Here is a 20,506-nt window from a genome sequence, read left to right on the forward strand (position 1 = left end):
GAGAGCACCTGGGGAGTGGGAGTGGAGCTAGGCACTGCAGAACCTGGATTAACCTCGACATCACCAGAGGAACAGAGGAGGAGTAGGATAAGGGTACGGCTAATGGCTATACGAACTGGCCTTCTAGCACGTTCGGAACAGAAAGTAAAAGGAGCAGGTTTCTGGGAACGATAGCATAGATTCAAGGAATAGTGTACAGACAAAGGTAAGGTAGGATGTGAGAACATTGGAGGTAAACCTGGGCATTGAGTAATGATGGGAGAGATATAGTCTCTAGAGACGTTTAAACCAGGTCATCGCATATGTAGGAGGTGGAAGAACATGGTTGGTTAAGGCATATTGAGCAGGGCTAGAGGTTCTACAGTGAAATAAGACAGTAATCACTAACCAGGACAGTAATGGACGAGGCATATTGATATTAGAGAGAGGCATGCGTAGCCAAGTGAACATATGGGTCCAGTGAGTGGTTGGGCTGGCTGGGGACATGGCGATTCAGACAGTTAGCAGGCCGGTGCTAACAAGCTAGCAGTTAGTTGGCCGGGGCTAACAAGCAAGCAGTTAGCAGGCCGGGGCAAGCAAGCTAGCAGTTAGCAGACCGGGGCACGCAAGCTAGCTGTTAGCAGACCGGGGCTAGCAAGTTAGCAGTTAGTAGGGGCTAGCAAATTAGCCTTTGGGGGACGTCGCGATGGAGGTAAGTCTGTTTTTGCCTCTTTGTGCGGTGACTTCGATAGACCAGTCGTGGATTAGTAGGGTTCCAAGTAGCTCTAGGTAGCTAGCAGGCCGCGGTTAGCAGAATGGGCCTTCGGTGGATGTTGCGCCTGTTGGATTCCTCGGGCAGATTATGTCGGTATTCCATTCGTTGAGGATTGGCGTGGTTCTGTGCCCTGTACCGGCAGTAGAAGGGGTCCAGATATTGTAGCCCAGGAGTGGGCTTCGGTGGTAGCCCAGGAGCCCTAGCCAGGCTATCTTCAGGCTAATTGGTTCTTGCTCCGGGATGGAAACGCTAGCCAGGAGTAGTCACCCGGGGTTGCGGTTAGCTAGTTGCAAAGATCCAGATGAAAATGTTCAGAGTTTGCGGTAGGAATCTGGGGATATGGAGAGAAACAAATAGGTACATTATGCTCTGGTTTGAGTCACGTTGTACAAACCGGCGAGAGCTCTTCCGAGCTAAAGGTTAGCTGATGAACGCTAGCAGTGGTTTCCTGACTATTAGCTGGTAGGAAGTTAGCTGGCTAGCTTCAGTTGAGGGATTCCAGATCAGAAGTAAATAGAAATACTTTAGAGAAAAAAAACTGATCCATGCCACATTGGGTGAATGGAAATGCACCACAGCAGGCAACTGTCACATCTATCTTCGATGCGAACTTTCTACATTTCGACCAAAAATCCCTGGACAAGGTAATGGAAACATAGCTAGTAGAACTGGTGCCTCTCCTTCTGTCTATCAGAAGACATTATTTTGTGTATTTTATTTGTGATGGAAAGCTTGAATAACTTGAGATTTTTCATGCAATATTGTGTCTGCCCTACTCTTTCAAAGCATAAACACAAGCGGTGTTGGAGTCAAGCATTAGCTACAGTGCTTTCAGAAAGTATTCACTCCCCTGAGTTTTTTCAAATTTTGTTGTGTTACAAGGTGGGATTAAAATGGATTTAATTGTCATTTTTTGTCAATGATCTACACAAAATACTCTATAATGTGAAAGTGGAAGAAAAATTCTAACACTTGTAAGAAATATATGAAAAATAAAACACAAATCAAATTGTATTGGTCACATACACATATTTAGCAGACGTTATTGCGGGTGTAGCAATATTCTTGTGTTCCTAGCTCCAACAGTGCAGTAATATCTAACAATTCACAACAACACACAAATCTAAAAGTAAAGAATGGAATTAAGAAATATATAAATATTAGAATATTAGATGTGTATGCCGAGGAACTTGAAGCTTTCCACCTTCGCCGTGCATCTCTCCACTGTTTACTGAAGTCCACGATCAGCTCCTTTGTTTTGTTGACATTGAGGGAGAGGTTATTTTCCTGGCACCACTCTGCCAGAGCCCTCACCTCCTCCCTGTGGGCTGTCTCGTCATTGTTGGTAATCAGGCTTACTACTGTTGTGTCATCTACAAACTTGATGACTGAGTTGTAGGCATGCGTAGTCACCCAGTCATGGGTGAACAGGGAGTACAGGAGGGGTCTGAGCACACACCCTTGTGGGGCCCCTGTGTTGAGATTCAGCAAAGCGGAGGTGTTTTTTCCTACCTTCACCACCTTGGGGCGGTAAGCAAATTGAAGTGGGTCTAGGGTGTCAGGTAAGGTGGAGGTGACATTATCCTTAACCAGCCTCTCAAAGCACTTCATGATGACATAAGTCAGTGCTACGGGGCGATAGTCATTTAGTTCAGTTACCTTTGCTTTCTTGGGTACAGGAGCAATAGTGGACATATTGAAGCAACTTGGGACAGCAGACTGGGATAGGGAGAGATTGTCCGTAAACACTCCAGCCAGCTGGTCTGCGCATGCTCTAAGGACGCGGCTTGGGATGTCGTCTGGCCTGGCAGCCTTTGGAAGGTTAACGCGCTTAAATGTCTTACTAACTTCGGCCACGTAGAACGAGAGCCCACAGACCTTGGGAGCAGGCCGCGTCGGTGGCACTGTATTAACTTCAAAGCGGGCGAAGAAGATATGTAGCTTGTTCGGGAGCAAGACGTCGGTGTCAGTGACGTGGCTGGTATTCCTTTTGTAATCCGTGATTGTCTGTAGACCCTGCCACATACTTCTCGTGTCTGAGCCGTTGAATTGTGACTCCACTTTATCTCTATACTGACACTTTGTCTGTTTGATTACCTTACAGAGGGAATAACTACATTGTTTGTATTCGACCATATTCCCAGTCACCTTGCCATGGTTAAATGCGGTGGTTCACGCTTTCAGTTTGCGCTTTCAGTAATATACAGTATCTTGATTACAGAAGTATTCACCCCCAGAGTCAATACATGCTTTGCACACCAGGATTGTACAATATTTGCACAATATTCTTTAAAAAAATATTAAAGCTCTGTCATGTTGGTTGTTGATAATTTCTAGACAGTCATTTTCAAGTTTTGCAATTGATTTTCAAGCTGATTTAAATCAAAACTGTAACTCAGGATCATCTTGATAAGTATATATTTGGCCTTGTGTTTTAGGTTATTGTCCTGCTGAAAGGTGAATTTGTCTTCCAGTGTCGGTTGGAAAGCAGCCTGAACCAGGTTTTCCTCAAGGATTTTGCCTGTGCTTAGCTCTATTCTGTTTCTTTTTATCCTAAAGAAAACTCATTAGTCCTTGCCTTTGACAAGGATACCCATAACATGATGCAGCCACCACCATGCTTTGAAAATATGAAGTGGTTCTCACTGATGTCTTGTGTTGGATTTGCCCCAAACATAATGCTTTGTATTCAGGACATAAAGTAAATGTATTTGCCACATTTTAGTTTTTGTTTTACTTTAGTGCCTTATTGCACGTTAGTGCCTTATTGCATGTTAGTGCCTTATTGCATGTTAGTGCCTTATTGCACGTTAGTGCCTTATTGCATGTTTTGGAGTATTTTTATTCTGAATAGGCTTCCTTCTTTTCACTCTGTCACTTAGATTAGTATTGTGTAATAACTACAATGTTGTTGATCCGTCCTCAGTTTTTTCTTATAACAGCCATTGAACTCTGCAACTGTTTTAAATTCCCCATTGGCCTCATGGGGAAATCTTCCTGTCCGGCAACTGAGTTAAGAAGGATGCCTGTATCTTTGTAGTGACTGGGTGTATTGATACATCAGCCAAAGTGTAATTAATAACTTCACCAAGCTCAAAGGGATATTCAATGTCTGTTTTTTATTTTTACTCCTCTACCAATAGGTGCCCTTCTTTGCAAGGTATTGGTAAGCCTACCTGGTCTTTGTGGTTGAATGTGTGTTTGAAATTCACTGCTCGACTAAGGGACCTAACAGATAATTGTATGTGGGGGGTACAGAGATGGGTAGTCATTCAAAAATCATGTAAAAAGGCACTATTATTGCAAAGTATTATGGCAATGCAACGTATAATGTGACTTGTTCAGCACATTTTTACTCCTAAACTTATTTAGGCTTGCCATAACAAAGGGGTTGAATACTTTCTGCAGACACTATATCTAGCTTCAAACAGATTCAACTTGATTCACTGAAGCATTCAATGACACTTGTCTCAGTGTTAAAAAGCTGTTGTGCTCCACTGAACATAACCTGGGTGTCTTTATTGTAAAGTTTCTAGTTGGTACTGTTGGTGGTACAGGGCAATGTTTCCTCTTTGCTGTCTTTCACCTGTCGTTCATTTGTACCGTCACATTCTCCAGTGGAAACATTCTGGGGGTTACTGTACACAAGCCTGTCAATGCTTCACCTGGCTCAGTAAACACAAAATTACTGTGTGTGCATCCCAAATGGCACCCTATTCCCTATATAATGCACTACTTTTGACCAGGGCCCTGGTCATGTCTTTACCTCAACCTAAATGTTCTTTTTTGGCAAGGCTCATTTTCAAATAATGATTATACCGTTAAATAATATTATTCCAGCCTGAGCGTTTTCTGTGTAATAAAACAATGGTTCAACTTTATTCCTATGCAATTACAGGAATAGGCTAACATACAGTACAGCGTTACTACACAGGTATAGAGCATTCAAACATGAACTGTTTTGTTGAGTTTAATTATTAAAGACACCCTATACCTCCATGATTGTTTTTAAAGTTACATGTTTAGGCTAAATGTCTTACTCATGATAAACAAGAACAACAATACTCTTCTCCTTCATTCTATTTTCCCTCTCCTCTCAGTCTGTCAACTAGCACTCAAATTTCAAAGTAGAAAATGATTCTTGTACCTCAGGCATATCAGCATTTGCTAGCAATTTGGGAGAGATGTTTGTTCACCGATCTTCACAGATGAAGATTGTGTTTCACTAAAGGGAAGGCGGAGCCAAGCGTAATTCTGGACAGCTGCCTGTTCTTAGCCAACCTGCGTCCAGACTTGATTTGAAAATAGACCATTATGTAAAAACTAAGTAAACGTTTAGAGATGAGTGCATTTAACCTTTCTCCGAGTCTTTAAGCTTTTTGGCAGACAAGCCAAAGAAACAAAGTTGAGCAGGCTAACCCAGCTGTGGCCTAACATACTCAAACAACAGATCTTGTGAGAGCAACTCGACAACCTCACAATCCCTCTCCTGATTTTACGGTACATGTACGCCAACCCCTATTTTGTTCTAGCAGCTTGTTCTACATCCTACTACTAGGTCACATTCCAAGCCAGGCCACGATCACTGCCAGGTCATCATGTTATGTGAGGTTCTAAATCAACTAAACGTAATTTAGGCTTCTAAGTCTTGAGTGGATTCTTGGCCCCAACGGGTAATGGTTGCGTGTCAGAGATAAACACTAGGCAAAGCCCTGGAGCTGTTGTCAGAGGACAGACTAGGATCCCCTAGCAACATCATAATTCACACGGGCACAAATGACCTGAGAGCCCAGCAGGAAAGGGTGGCAACAGCACTCAAGGGAGTGATTGAAAAAGCTTCTTCTCCACCCTGCTACCACGAACAGACTTTCACTCTGCCGCCATACAGCGGGTGAATGCAAACATTTCGCAAAACTGTGCCTCAAAACCGAATGTCTACCTGGCCCACCACTCTACCCTGGACTTGGAAAAGCCTTGTCGACCAGGTCCACCTCTACAAGGCAGCAATCCCAACTTTTGTCAGGACCCGAAGGACGTCACCCTCAACCGTAGCCCCAGCACCTCACACAGGAACAAAAGAGCAATGGACACCCCGCCCAGAACACCGAGACCCCCTCTCAGACCAGCAAGATCCCCTCTCGAAGGACCTGAATCGAGAGAACCCATGCCAAGAGGACCTACACCCAGACCACAGCCTCACCAGCCACACCCCCCACACCCCTGCTAAGACCACCCCAAGCAAACCCTGGCCAAACCCTATATAGGCCCCCCATATGAGACCTATGCCCCTTCTTCCCACCCCATGCCCCCCGCCCCTGCGGAAAGGACCTCAACATGACAGCAGGACATATGCCCAGGCCGTGAGCAGAGCAACAGGCTCAACCCCCACTATTACACCCGCTCAAGCCCCATCCTGCGACCTAAGAGGTATGTATCAGATGTTAAACACGCTCTGCTCACACCTACTGTGATGGTCCAGGCCTAAACCACACAAAAACAACACTAGACACTATGGAACACAAAGATTTTACTATCTCATCCTGGAATATACAAGGTCTGAGGTCATCTGCCTTTGGCTTAAAGAGCAGAAACCCAGACTTCATCAAAGAAATTGGAAATACAGACATTGTCATCCTACAAGAAACATGGTATAAAGGAGACGAACCCGCTGGTTCCCCTCTAGGTTACAGAGAGCTGGTAGTCCCATCCACCAAACTACCAGGTGTGAAACAGCGAAGAACCTCAGGAGGCATGCTAATTTGGTATAGAGTGGGTTAGGTCTGCTCTATTAAAAAAACAGGAACATTTTACATCTGGCTAGAAATTAATGAGGAAATTATCTCAACAGAGAAAAATGTCCTCATGTTAAATGTCCTTGTGTGTTACCTATATCCCCCCAATAGAATCCCCATACTTTAACGATGACAGCTTCTCCATCCTAGAGGCGGAGATCAACAAGTTCAGGCTCAGGGACATGTACTAGTCTGTGGCTACCTAAATGCCAGAACTGTACAAGAATCTGACACCCTCAGCACACCGGTGGACAAACACCTACCTGGAAGTGACAGCATTCCCTCCCCCATATGCCCCCCTAGACGAACTATGACAACATAACCAACAAAAACGGGTCACAACTCCTGCAACTCTGTTGGACGCTGGGTATGTACATAGTCAATGGTAGGCTTTGAGGGGACTCCTATGGTAGGTACACCTATAGCTCATCTCTTGGCAGAGGTACTGTAGACTACTTTATCACTGACCTCAACTCAGAGTCTCTTAGAACATTCACAGTCAGTCCACTGACACCCCTATCAGATCACAGCAAAATCACACTCTACTTGAACAGAGCTATGCTCAATCATGAGGCATCAAAGCCAAAAGAACTGAATACTATTAAGAAATGCTATAAATGGAAGAGAAATAGTGTGAAACCTAACAAAAAACATTTAGGCAACAACAAATTCAATCCCTTCTAGACAATTTCCCGGACAAAAGGTTTCAATGGAATAATGAAGGTGTAAACTTGGCAGTAGAAAACCTAAACAGTATATTTCACCTCTCAGCATCTATATCAAATCTAAACATTTCAAGCAGACAACCTAAGAAATGAATAACAATGACAAATGGTTTGATAAAGAATGCAAAAACTGTCACGCCCTGATCTGTTTCACCTGTCCTTGTGCTCGTCTCCACTCCCTCTAGGTGTCGCCCATCTTCCCCACTTATCCTCTGTGTTTTCTGTCTGTCTGTGAGTTTCTTCGCGGTCTGATGGAAGGGTTCCAGGCCGTGGCCGAACGTCATGACCTAGCCTTGGACGTATTGCAGCCTACCACGACGGTAACCTCCCAGCCCCTCTGTGACCCGGCTGGTAGCAGCGCCGTCACCCCGCTTACCTCCCCCAGAGCCCTACGATGGAGATTCCAGAACCCGCCGGGCCTTTCTCTCTCAGTGCTCCCTCTTTTTCGAGCTGCAGCCTTCTTTGTTCCCCTCGGACCGCTTGAAGATAGCGTACATTATTACACTCATGTCCAGAAGGGCTCTAGCCTGGCCACGGTGGTGTGGGAGCAAGAATCCGCCGTCTGCCTCAGTCTGGAGGTATTTGTGGCGAAGGTGAGAAAAATTTGAGGCTCCGGTGTCCAGGAGAGAGGCTGCCCGGAAGTTGCTTCGGCATGACACCCTCAGTGTGGCAGACTATGCGGTGGAGTTCTAGCAGTGGAGAGTAGCAGCGGAGAGTACCTGTAACCGCTGTTTGACATTTTCCTGCACAGATTATCGGAGGAGGTAAAGGATGAGCTGGCAGCCCAAGAACTACTGACGGATCTCGACTCGCTCATCGCTTCAACCATCCAGATCGATGGTCGGCTACGGGAACCTAGGAGGGAGAAGCTGTCCGATTGCGTACTCAGAGATCTCACCTTGCAGCTGATGAACTCCGGGAAGTTCCCAGCGTCTTCGTCCCGAGAGGATCCGAGCATACCCTAGTCCTCCATGAGCCCCCGGAGACTGCCAATTCACCTCTTCCGAGCCGATGCAGCCGAACGGGTACGCAGACTTGAGACCCAGAGTTGTCTGTATTGCGGTACTGATGAGCATGTTGTGCCTACCTGTCCCTTCAAGAGACCTAGCTCATTCGTTGGAGTGAGTACACTGGTGGGTCTTAAAGATAATTGTTATTGTCCCCTTACTCGCCCCCCTGTCCATGTCACCCTGCTGTGGGGCGACCAGTCCAAGTCTCCAGGTACTCATCGATTCGGGGGCCGATGTGAGTCTCATGGACGTTACCCTGGCATCCGAGCTGGGCATCCCCACTCAACCCCTCTCCATTCCCATGGGTGTTTGAGCGCTGGACGGGCGCTTTATAGGCCTGGTCAAACACCAGGCCACCCCCATCAACCTACGAGTGTCGGGGAACCACAGCAAGATGATCCAATTCCTGCTGGTTGAGTCTCTACAGATTCCCATGGTATTTGGATTTTCTTGGCTCCAACGACACAATCCCTCCATTGACTGGGCTACTGGTGCCATCGTGGGCTGGAGCCCGTCCTGCCACACTCATTTCCTGAAGTCAGCTCTACCTGCCCCGGGATGTCTTCCTGGGGGCTTGGAAATTGCCCCGGACCTCTCCGCCAGCTTCGCGGAGTACCAGGACCTCCGGGAGGGGTTCAATAAGGCCCGAGCCACTTCGTTTCCACAGCACCGACCGGTATCCAAGAAGGTCAAGCCTGAGGCGCTGGCACGCCACTATAGTGCCACGGCTACACCCCTGGAATCTGAGACCTTTCCCCCCAGCTCCAAGATCATTAGCCCCTCTGCTGTTTGTCCTCTGTTGCCCAGTACCCTCTGTATTTTTCCTACTTTTTCTGTGTCTAGAGTCAAAACCATGTCTGACTGCCCCTTGTCTTGTTTTTAGGCCCATTCCTCATCGATGGTCATCAATGGCCTGCCAGCGTATACGGTGAGACGCCTCCTGAGGGTTCAACCACAGAGCAGGGGTTTCCAGTACCTGGTTGACTGGGAGGGTTATGGCACTGAGGAAAGGTGATGGGTTCCAGCTAAAAGACCTGTCCCTCATCGTCGACTTTCACCGTCGGCACCCCAGTCAACCAGGTATCCGCCCAGGTGGAACGCCAGATGGCGTCCCTAGTTTCTGTTTCACTTGTGGGTATTTATACCGGCGTTTTCTGTCTGTCTATGCCAGTTCGTCTTGTTTGTTCAAGCCAACCAGCGTTTTGTGTCTCAGCTCCTGCTTTTTCCAGTTTCTCTATTCCCGCCCTCCTGGGGTTTGACCCTTGCCTGTCCTGACTTCGAGCCCACCTGCCTGACCACTCTGCCTGACCCTGAGCCTGCCAGCATTCTGGAGTCGCCTCTTCACTGTTGACATTGAGACTGGTGTTTTGCGGGTACTATTTAATGAAGCTGCCAGTTGAGGACTTGTGAGGCGTCAGTTTCTCAAACTAGACACTAATGTACTTGTCCTCTTGCTCAGTTGTGCACCGGGCCTCCCACTCCTCTTTATATTCTGGTTAGGCCAGTTTGCGCTGTTCTGTGACGCAGTACACAGCGTTGTACGAGATCTTCAGTTTCTTGGCAATTTCTCACATGGAATAGCTTTCATTTCTCAGAACAAGAATAGATAAATATATTTTTGTTCTGGTCATTTTTAGCCTATAATCGAACCCACAAATGCTGATGCTTCAGATACTCAACTAGTCTAAAGAAGGCCAGTTTTATTGCTTCACTAATTAGCACAACAGTTTTCAGCTGTGCTAACATAATTGCAAAAGGGTTTTCTAATGATCAATTAGCCTTTTAAAATTATAAACTTGGATTAGCTAACACACCGTGCCATTGGAACACAGGAGTGATGTTTGCTGATAATGGGCCTCTGTATGCCTATGTGGATATTCCATAAAAAATCTGCCGTTTCCAGCTACAATAGACATTTACAACATTAACAATGTCTACACTGTATTTCTGATCAATTTGATGTTATTTAAATGGACAAAAAAATCTGCTTTTCTTTCAAAAACAAGGACATTTCTAAGTGACCCCAAACTTTTGAACGGTAGTGTACATGTGGGTAGTCTTAAAGTGACTATGCAGAGATAACAACAGAGAGTAGAAGTGGTGTAAAAGGTGGGGCAATGCAAATAGTCTGGCTAGCCATTTGATTAGGTGTTCAGGAGTCTTATGGCTTGGGGTTAGAAGCTGTTTAGAAGCCTCTTGGACCTAGACTTGGCGCTCCGGTACCGCTTGCCGTGCGTTAGCAGAGAGAGCAGTCTATGACTAGGGTGGCTGGAGTCTTTGACAGTTTTTTGGGCATTCCTCTGATACCACCTGGTATAGAGGTCCTGGATGGCATGGATCTTGGCCCCAGTGATGTACTGGGCCGTTCGCACTACCCTCTGTAGTGCTTTGCGGTCAGAGGCTGTGCAGTTGCCATACCAGGCAGTAATGCAACCAGGATGCTCTCAATGGTGCAGCTGTAGAACCTTTTGAGGATCGGAGGACCCATGCCAAATCTTCAGTCTCCTGAGGAGGGATAGGTTTTTTAAATCAATAGAATCTAAACACTTCTGTGAAAATTGGAAAACTCTAAACAACAAACGAAGAGTTATCTATCCAAAATTGAGATTTATGGATAAACCACCTCTCCAATCTGTTTGGCTCCATAACAAAAGAACAAACAGCAAAAACATATACATGATCAAATACAAATCTTAGAATCAACCAAAGACTACCAGAACCCACTGGATTCTCCAATTACATTGCATGAACTACAGGAAAAAATACAAACACAACAACCCAAAAAGGCCTGTGGGGTTGATGGTATCCTACATTACATTTTTAAATATACAGACCACACATTCCAATTGGCTATATTTAAACTCTTTAACATCATCCTCAGCTCTTTCCCGATATTTAGAACCATCGCAACTTTGAAAATGTCCTCTGCATTATCGTTAACAGCGGACCCCTACAATTCCTCAGCCAAAACAATGTACAGAAGCAAATGCCAAATTGGCTTTTTACCAAATTACCATATGACAGACCACGTTTTCACCCTGCACACCCTAATTGGCAAACAAACAAGCCAAAACAAAGATGAAGTCTTCCCATGCTTTGTTGACTTCAAAAAAGCTTGAGACTCAATTCGGCATGTGGGTCTGCTATACAAATTGATGGAGTGGTGTTGGGGTAAAACATAAAACTGGCAAAAAACGCATTCCTTTCCACAGGGCCAGGGGGTGAGACAGGGATGCAGCTTAAGCCCCACTCTATTAAACATATATATCAATGAATTGGCAAGGGCACTAGAACTGTCTGCAGCACCTGGCCTCACCCTACTAGAATCTGAAGTCAAATGTCTACTGTTTGCTGATATGGTGCTCCTGTCCCCAACCAAGGAGGGCCTACAGCAGCACATTGATATTCTGCACAGATTGTCAGACCTGGGCCCTGACAGGAACTCTCAGTAAGAAAAAAAATAATGGTGTTCCAAAAAAGGTCCAGTTGCCAGGACCACAAATCAAAATTCCATCTAGACACAGTTGCCCTAGAGCACACAAAAAAATAAACATACCTCGGCCTAAACATCAGCACCACAGGTAATTTCCACAAAGCTGTGAACCATCTGAGAGACAAGGCAAGAAGGGCCTCTATGCCATTGAAAGGAACATAAAATTCAACATACCAATTAGAATCTGGCTAAAAATACTTGAATCAGTTATAGAACCCATTGCCCTTTATGGTTGTGAGGTCTGGGGTCCGCTCACCAACCAAGAATTCACAAAATGTGACAACCAAATTGAGACTCAGCATGTGTAATGAACACGAGGGAGACAGAGAGCTGGTTTCAAGCACAGAGCGCAGCAGGTTTTTAATGAAAGGAACCTTAGGAGTAGGCAGATAGCTGGGTCCAGGCAGAAGGTCATACACGGTAGGTCCACAAATGGCAACAGTACAGGCAGGGAATAGGCATTAGGTTTGGAATTAGGAAAAACGATTCCAAAACCTTCCATAACAATGTCATCACCTACAGAGAAATGAACCTGGAGAAGAGCCCTCTAAGCAAGCTGGTCCTGGGGCTCTGTTCACAAACAGACCCCACAGAGCCCCAGGACAGCAACACAATTACACCCAAACAAATTATGAGAAAACAAAAATAGAATAACTTGACACATTGGAAATAATTTACCAAGAAACTGAGCAAACTGGAACGCTATTTGGGACTAAACCCGAGAGTACACAGTGGTAGAATACCTGACCACTGACTGACCCAAAATTAAGGGAAGCTGTGACTATGTACAGACTCAGTGAGCATAGCCTTGCTATTGAGAAAGGCCGCCAAAGGCAGACATGGCTCCCAAGAGAAGACATGCTATGTGCTCACTACCCACAAAATGAGGTGGAAACTGAGCTGCACTTCCTTAATCACCTGCCAAATGTATGACCATATTAGAGACACATATTCCCCTCAGATTACAAAGAATTTGAAATCAAATCCCATTTTGATCAACTCCCAAATCTGTTGGGTGAAATACCACAGTGTGCAATCACAGCAGCAAGATATGTGACATGATGTCACAACAAAAGGGCAACCAGTGAAGAACAAACACTATTGTAAATACAACCTATATTTATTTTCCTTTTTGTACTATTTGCACCTCATTACAGCACTACAGCACTGTACACAACATGACATTTGAAATGTCACTATTCTTTTGGAACCTTTGTGAGTGAAATGTTTACTGTACATTTTTTATTGTTTATTTCACTTTTGCTTATTATCTATTTCACGCAATGTAAACATGTTTCCCATGCCAATAATTTTCTTAAATTGAAATGAGGTTGAATTGATTAGAATGATATTGATCGTGACTCAGAAAGTTAGACGGCTAGGTCTCTGTTCTAGCCTATCTTGGGAGATTTTTTGTTTACCCGTACATACGGCTATGTAGCCAGAACCAACATCTTTAAAACAAGAAGATTTTACATTTGTTACAGAAACTGAAGTCTAACTATGGTATGGTTCTTTTGTTATGAAAACTATGATCTACTGTGGTATGTTTTTTGTTAACTAGGTAGTGGCATTGCCATAGTAAGAAAAGTAGTTTGGACCAGGCTGAATGTGTATTATTCACCTGTTTGGACTCCTGAATGTCCAATGATGTGCAAACCAAACCCCCAAACCAAGCCTTTCAACTGTGTAAACTTGATAGAATTACTTCTCCTTTTAATCATTGTGTCATCTGTTTCTCCTAGTCTGAACAATAAACACTCTCAGTGTCGTGTTGATCTAAGCCCTTTCACAGCTGTAACACGTTTATTTTTATTCAGGGTTGTTGCTTTATCTCATGATTTGCACTGTGGTCCTACTTACTAGCAACACTTTACCCAGTTGGAGTTTTAACCCAGTTAGGCCAAACAGTGAATGATGATATTGGTGGTGGTAGAGCCTAGCTGCCTAGCCTAGCTGCCTAGCCTAGCTGCCTAGTAGCAACAGAACAGGAGATGGATGTGGTCTTGTGAGAGAGGGTGTTGGTAGTGTAAGTGGAAATAATGAGGGCAGCGGTTAATATGGCTTGTTGTTTATATCAAACCCTATGACTAACACTACTCAATCAACCACCTGTTTTCGCACTGTATTCCCCATAGAATTACTGAAACAGACTTTCTCATTCAAGTCAATGTTCTGTGATGGGCGGACCAATTCTATGGTACTGTAATGTTGAGTGACCTAGCACACACGCGTTTTGCTGCACTTTTTTGTCCCTGCTGTAAACTGTGTATGTGATGAATAAATATTGATTTGATTTGGTATTCCCTTGGATAGACGCTTGTCCAGCGTGATATAACTGAATACTTACAACCTTAAGGCGTAACTTAACTCTTGTGTTTCATAGACAGACCTGGATAGTTTTTTCTCCTTGGGACGATTATTCCACTCAGGTAGTATAGATTCAGGTTAATAAAGCAGGAATCCATGTTGGGAGGTTTTGTAGATCTTAGGAACTCATCTGCATTTTAAAACAGCCTGGCTTTTTCATAGTACTCACTTTCAGGTGTTCTTACACTTCGTGAACAAACACCTTCATCTAGAATTGATGACAACTGCTGTAAATAATATACCTGTCTTATCAGATGATAATAGTGGTCACTGTACTATTCAATCTACAGTGGGGCAAAAAAGTATTTAGTCAGCCACCAATTGTGCAAGTTCTCCCACTTAAAAAGATGAGAGAGGCCTGTAATTTTCATCATATGTACACTTCAACTATGACAGACAAAAGAAAAAAAGAAAATCACATTGTAGGATTTTTAATGAATTTATTTGCAAATTATGGTGGAAAATACGTATTTGGTCACCTACAAACAAGCAAGATTTCTGGCTCTCACAGACCTGTAACTTCTTCTTTGAGAGGCTCCTCTGTCCTCCACTCATTACCTGTATTAATGGCACCTGTTTGAACTTGTTATCAGTATAAAAGACACCTGTCCACAACCTCAAACTGTCACACTCCAAACTCCACTATGGCCAAGACCAAAGAGCTGTCAAAGGACACCAGAAACAAAATTGTAGACCTGCACCAGGCTGGGAAGACTGAATCTGCAATAGTTATTGTTATAGGAAAATAATGGCTGGAAAAGTACAATGTCATTCAATGTTTCTCTTGTATGTAAAACTTCACTTTTAATCTGTGAATTATTCACTGTCCTTTGAGAATTCTTCTTCTTTTTAATTCCATAATGAAAAGTGACAATGTGTATCATTCAACCTTATAAATGACCTTGCCAGAGGAAATAAAAATGTGACATACAAAACCCCTATAGTTGACACAAATCTACCTTGCAATGAGGAGATATGATGTCTTTGTAAGAGCAGGACCCATGGGCTCTTCTGGCTTCCAGAATCGAGAACCCAGAATCTAGAGCTGACTTGATGAGGCTTGCTGCTTTCCCGTCAGGGAACGACTGCTAGAACAAACCTCTCTCAGCCCAGCAATAATATCAAGCACCTCCTCATTTGCTCCCTAACCAACCCACCACACTTCACAGAAACTTCCCAATCCCATCAGCCTTCCATGGACCTCACCAGAGGACACCCCCCCCCCCCCCCCCCCCTCCCCCACATACACAAACACTGTGGTCTAGTCACGCAGCCAGAAATCAACATACAGCTTTATCTTCCGTGTTCTTGAAGTCCGCCGACTGGTTGTCTTCTCTTTTTCTTTATGCTTCATTTCCATTTAAGCAGCGGTGTCTACTGAGTTCTCTGCTTCAGCAGGCAGATACCAGCACCATGAAAGAGCTGGATAACTAGAGTAACTGGAGTATTAATGAGAGGCCATAGATCTGGTCTCTTCTGGGTCAATTTCATTTCTGCCCGGCAAATGTTAAAAATCTGTCCCCCTTTGTGGTTTTTTGTGCTCTGCTGTTTTTCAAATACAAGCTTGAACAATCCCTCTGTTTACTTCTGTTTTACAGGAAATGTTGGGTTCGAAACAATAATTGTTTTTTTAACCTGGTATTGTGAATGGAGGAAGCTTTGTTTGAGGTTAGGTTATCCTGACTTCAGTAAATCAGTTAACCTAAATGACATAAAGTAATTTATTGAGAGACATTTTGGCTAGCCCTGGTTCTTCTGCCAGCCAGACCATTAAGAAGAGCAAGTATGATGCCCTGCGTGCTGTCCTTTTCCATCCACCATTGTTTTACTATTCCACTCCCATGAAGTAATGTAGCAGGCCTATATCTAAAGGGCAAATAGGAAACAGTCATTGACAGATTAAAGGAGGGCTACTGTGACCTCTGATATGATATAATGATTGCAGACAGACAGACATGTTTTCATGAACTACTGCCTCATGGTCTATGGTGTGTCCTATGACCCAGGCTGCAACAGAAAGTTCCACAAAATTAAATGTTTCTTATTGACTTCCACTTTACAGATTGTAGTTGTTATTTTAAGCTTTATGGTACCTACGAATCTTGGTCCTCGTCTATAGATGATCCATCATTTCTCCACAGATGAATATCAAAGTAACCATTGATTACTAAACAAATTTTGTTTTAGTTTGTATTCAATTGTTTTGCGATGTTTAATTTTGTTCCTTGTTCTTTCATTATCAACGACATACTTCATCTCTCTTTCTCTCTGCCAATCTAGTGTATGACAAACAGGGATTCTTGCTGAAGCTGGGTGGTAATCTGTAAGTAGTCCCTTAATACATTATTTTATCCAGTATTGTGCTTTACCCCTTCACATTGCTTTGTGTTTTGGCTACATGATCTTCATGTATGTTTTGGGTAACCTCAACAGTCGTCAAACTCTTAAGACCATCTCACTGGGCACAACTGATTGGATTTGTAAAAAGTCTTCAATATAAGGATATTTTGTATTTTTTTCAATTAACTACTTGAGTAAAAATCTAAAAGTAACTGGTTTTAAATGTACTTAAGTACAGTGGTGGAAAAAGTACTCAATTGTCATACTTGAATAAAAGTACAAACTAAAAGTAAATGCTATACATAAAATGTCTTATATTAGGAAACCAAATAGCACAATGTTATTTTTTAAATGTATTTTTACGAACACTCAGACATCATGTACAAATGCAGTATTTGTGTTTAATGAGTCTGCTAGATCAGAGGCAGTAGGGAGTGTGAATTAGACCATGTTACTGTCCTACCTGAAAATTCAAAATGTAACTAGTACTTTTGGGTGTCAGGGAAAATGTATGGATTAAAAAGTACATATTTTCTGTAGGAATGTAGTGGCATAAAGGTTGTCAAAAACATAAATAGTAAAGTACAGATGCCTAAAAAAATTACTTAAGTAGTACTTTAAAGCATGTTTACTTCAGTACTTTACACCACTGCTGCAAAGACCATGTTACTGCTTTGAGTCATTTCACAAGATACTTATTTGTGTGTGTTACAGTGTGTGTTATTCAGTACCCGTCAAAAGTTTGCACACACTTAATCATTCAAGGGTTTTTCTTTATTTTTTACTAGTTTCTACATTGTAGAATAATAGTTAAGACATCAAACTATGAAATAACACATATGGAATAATGTAGTAACCAAAAAGGTGTTAAACAAATCAAAATATAATGATGGACTGTTGATTCTCTTTGCTTATTTGAGCTGTTCCTTGATATAATATGGACTTGGTCTTTTACCAAATATCTTCTGTATACCACCCCTACCTTTTCACAACACAACTGATTGGCTCAAACGCATTAAGAAGGAAAGAAATTCCACAAATGAACTTTTAACAAGGCACACCTGTTAATTGAAATGCATTCCAGATGACTACCTCATGAAGCTGGTTGAGAGAATGCCAAGAGTGTGCAAAGCTGTCATCAAGGCAAATGGTGGCTATTTGAAGAATCTCAAATATAAAATATATTTGGATTTGTTTAGAGCTTTTTTGGTTACTACATGATGATTCCATATGTGTTATTTCATAGTTTTGATGTCTTCACTATAATTCTGCAATGTAATAAATAGTAAAATAAAGAAAAACCCTTGAATACTAAAAGTGTTTGCACTCAAAAGTGTCTGCTACTGTAAGTGGAATAGCTTATTATTATACAGTATTACAATGCTATGGTGTTGGGTCCTACCTTTCCTGATCTAGTTCCTCTGGCTGCTCGTCCAATAGCCTCTCTGTTTATTTGACTAAGCCATAGGCTCATCAGGTTATTAATGAGGTTAAAAGCGGCTGTTCAGAGCAGTAATTAATACCAATGTGTGTGGTACTAAAAATGTGAACCAGGCCTTCTGGCGGCTTCCCAAATGGCACCTTATTCCCTTTACACCACTAGTGTTGACTAGGGCTCATATGGCTTCGGTCAAAAGTAGTGCACTATAAATAGGGAATAGGCTGCCATTTGGAATGTAACCTCTCCCTGTGAGGTGAACTGTTTTCCGTTTTCTTAACGAACGATCTGTCAACAACTGGTGCCCTCACCAACGACCAGCCCCACCTCGACTAGAAACCATTTTACATTGTCAAGCTGAGTCATCTCTAAGTCTGAATAATTTTAGGGGCCTCTAGGGGTTATCTCTAGCTTGCTTCCCAAATGGCACGCTATGTGGTGCACGACTGTTGACCAGGGCTTGTAGGGCTCTGTTCAAAAGTAGTGCACTATATAGGGAATAGGGTGCCATTTTGGATGCAGATATGGTGAAATGTGAGGGATTCTTTCCACCAGTATACATTCCACAATCAACAGGTTGTCTCTCCCCCACACACACTGGCCCATGGATAGATACGTAGATACGTAGTCTGTTGAAAGGTTTTATTTGTGTTTCACTGACTCAACGGAGAGAGGTGAGAGCCTACATAAAATAAACAAAGCTTCCCTCCCTTTTTGGTGAAAGACTTGTTTTCACCAATTAGCTTCTTATATTTGTACATTCATTCACTGCAACTGTTTCAGTCAAAACAGTTTTAGGGTTTAAATTTTAGATTTTTTTCTTGATGATTTTATTAGGATTGACACCAATGGCAACAGCTAGTCTTACTGGGGTCTGAAACATAACAGGAAAGACATTACAGACAAAATACTTTCCATTTAAAAACTTTACATGTAGTATGTGTGTGTGCATCTATCAGTTCCACATACATGTCAGTACATACACACAACAAGTAGGTCACATGGTGGAGAGGTGTTGGGCCGTGAGGTGTTGCTTTGTTTGTTTTTTGAAACCAGGTTTGCTGTTTACTTGATCTATATGAGATGGAAGGGAGTTCCATGCAATCATGGCTCTGTATAGTACTGTAAGTTTCCTTGAATTTGTTATGTACCTGTGGACTGTGAAAAGACCCCTGGTGGCATGTCTGGTGGGGTAAGTGTGTGTGTCAGTGCTGTGTGTAAGTTGACTATACAAACAATTTTATAATTTCCAACACATTAATGTTTCTTATAAAAACAAGAAGTGATGCAGTCAGTCTTTCCTCAACTCTTAGCCTAGAGAGCCTGGCATGCATAGTATTTATATTAGCCCTCTGATTGCAATGAAGAGCAATATGTGCCTCTCTGTTTTGGGCTAGCTGCAGCTTAATTAACTAGGTCCTTCTTTGCTGCACTTGACCATATGACGGGACAATAATCAAGATAAAGTTGTAACTGGGGGTATCATGCCCTTAGGCTTGAGCCCTAAGCTAAGTAGGGAGGCCATCTGTGCATGTCCTAACCTTTTTATGTTATCCTTTTATTCGTTGGCTTTTATTACATGAAATGAAACGTATAGGAGTTCTGATCTTGTTAACCCAACCTCCACAGTAGATACAGTATCTTGTACTGTTTTCTTTCAGAGTATGATATATTATGATAGAGTATCATATATTATGATAGAGTATCATATATTATGATAGAGTATCATGTATTATGATAGAGTATCATATTATGATAGAGTATCATGTATTATGATAGAGTATCATATATTATGATAGAGTATCATATATTATGATAGAGTATCATATACACTATCACATTAGCAAGATGGATGAACTGTTATAATACCTTTGTGACAGGTCAATATGAATGATTTGAAGTGTTTCCACATTGCATACCAAAACTACTTGTGCATTAGACTTACAGTTAGTTGTACACAGCAATGACAGATTAAAGACATGTTAAGATATTTGTTTACAGTACAGAGCCATCAAATATTAATCCAAATGTATTTTTTGGATTCAAAGGTTCAATGATCTAGTTGTTTGTTCTTAACAGTTCCAGTTATGCAGAATGTTCCTGGTTATTTTCTAAGGCTTGTGTAGCTTTTTAGGCTTTTAGAAAGCTTCTATTCATGCTCACACACCATCTCTTCTCCTCCTCGTGTGACCTTTTCTCTGTCTCTGACCTCTCCTCCTTGTGTGACCTCTTCTCTATCTATGACCTCTCCTCTTGCGTGACCTCTTCTCTGTCTCTGACCTCTCCTCTTTGTACCACAGACCTTTGGAGCTGATGTACAAGTATGGTAATCTCAGCGAGGGAGTCTGTAAGCCTGGCTACGCAGCTGCCAAGATGACCACCATCTATCCAATGTGAGCCAAAGCTTTTTACATTTCTGATATGATGTGATATAATTAAGCAATAAGACCCAAGGGAGTGTGGTATATGGGCAAAATAACATGGATAAGGGCTGTTCTTATGCACAACGCAACGCCATATACCACAAACCCCAGGGGGTTTTATTGCTTAATTATATAATTAGAGCAGTAAAAATGTGTTTTGT

At 42.7% G+C, this 20,506-nt stretch overlaps 1 protein-coding gene across 3 annotated transcripts in view; it reads left to right on the top strand.

Moving 5' to 3' along the window:
• The window catches only part of LOC139409408 (ST3 beta-galactoside alpha-2,3-sialyltransferase 3a), a 74,942-nt gene that overhangs the window by 6,872 nt on the left and 47,564 nt on the right, over positions 1-20,506 (top strand). For all 3 annotated transcript variants that reach the window (XR_011634400.1, XM_071154529.1, XM_071154530.1), the window contains exons 3-4: positions 16,425-16,467; positions 20,223-20,315. Coding sequence is in view for 2 of the 3 variants with exons in the window: in XM_071154529.1 (XP_071010630.1) it covers positions 16,425-16,467; positions 20,223-20,315 (136 nt within the window). In the remaining variant the exon portion in view is untranslated. The remainder of the gene's footprint in view (positions 1-16,424; positions 16,468-20,222; positions 20,316-20,506) is intronic.

This window comes from Oncorhynchus clarkii, chromosome 5 (genome assembly GCF_045791955.1).
Source record: "Oncorhynchus clarkii lewisi isolate Uvic-CL-2024 chromosome 5, UVic_Ocla_1.0, whole genome shotgun sequence".
NCBI lineage: Eukaryota > Metazoa > Chordata > Actinopteri > Salmoniformes > Salmonidae > Oncorhynchus > Oncorhynchus clarkii.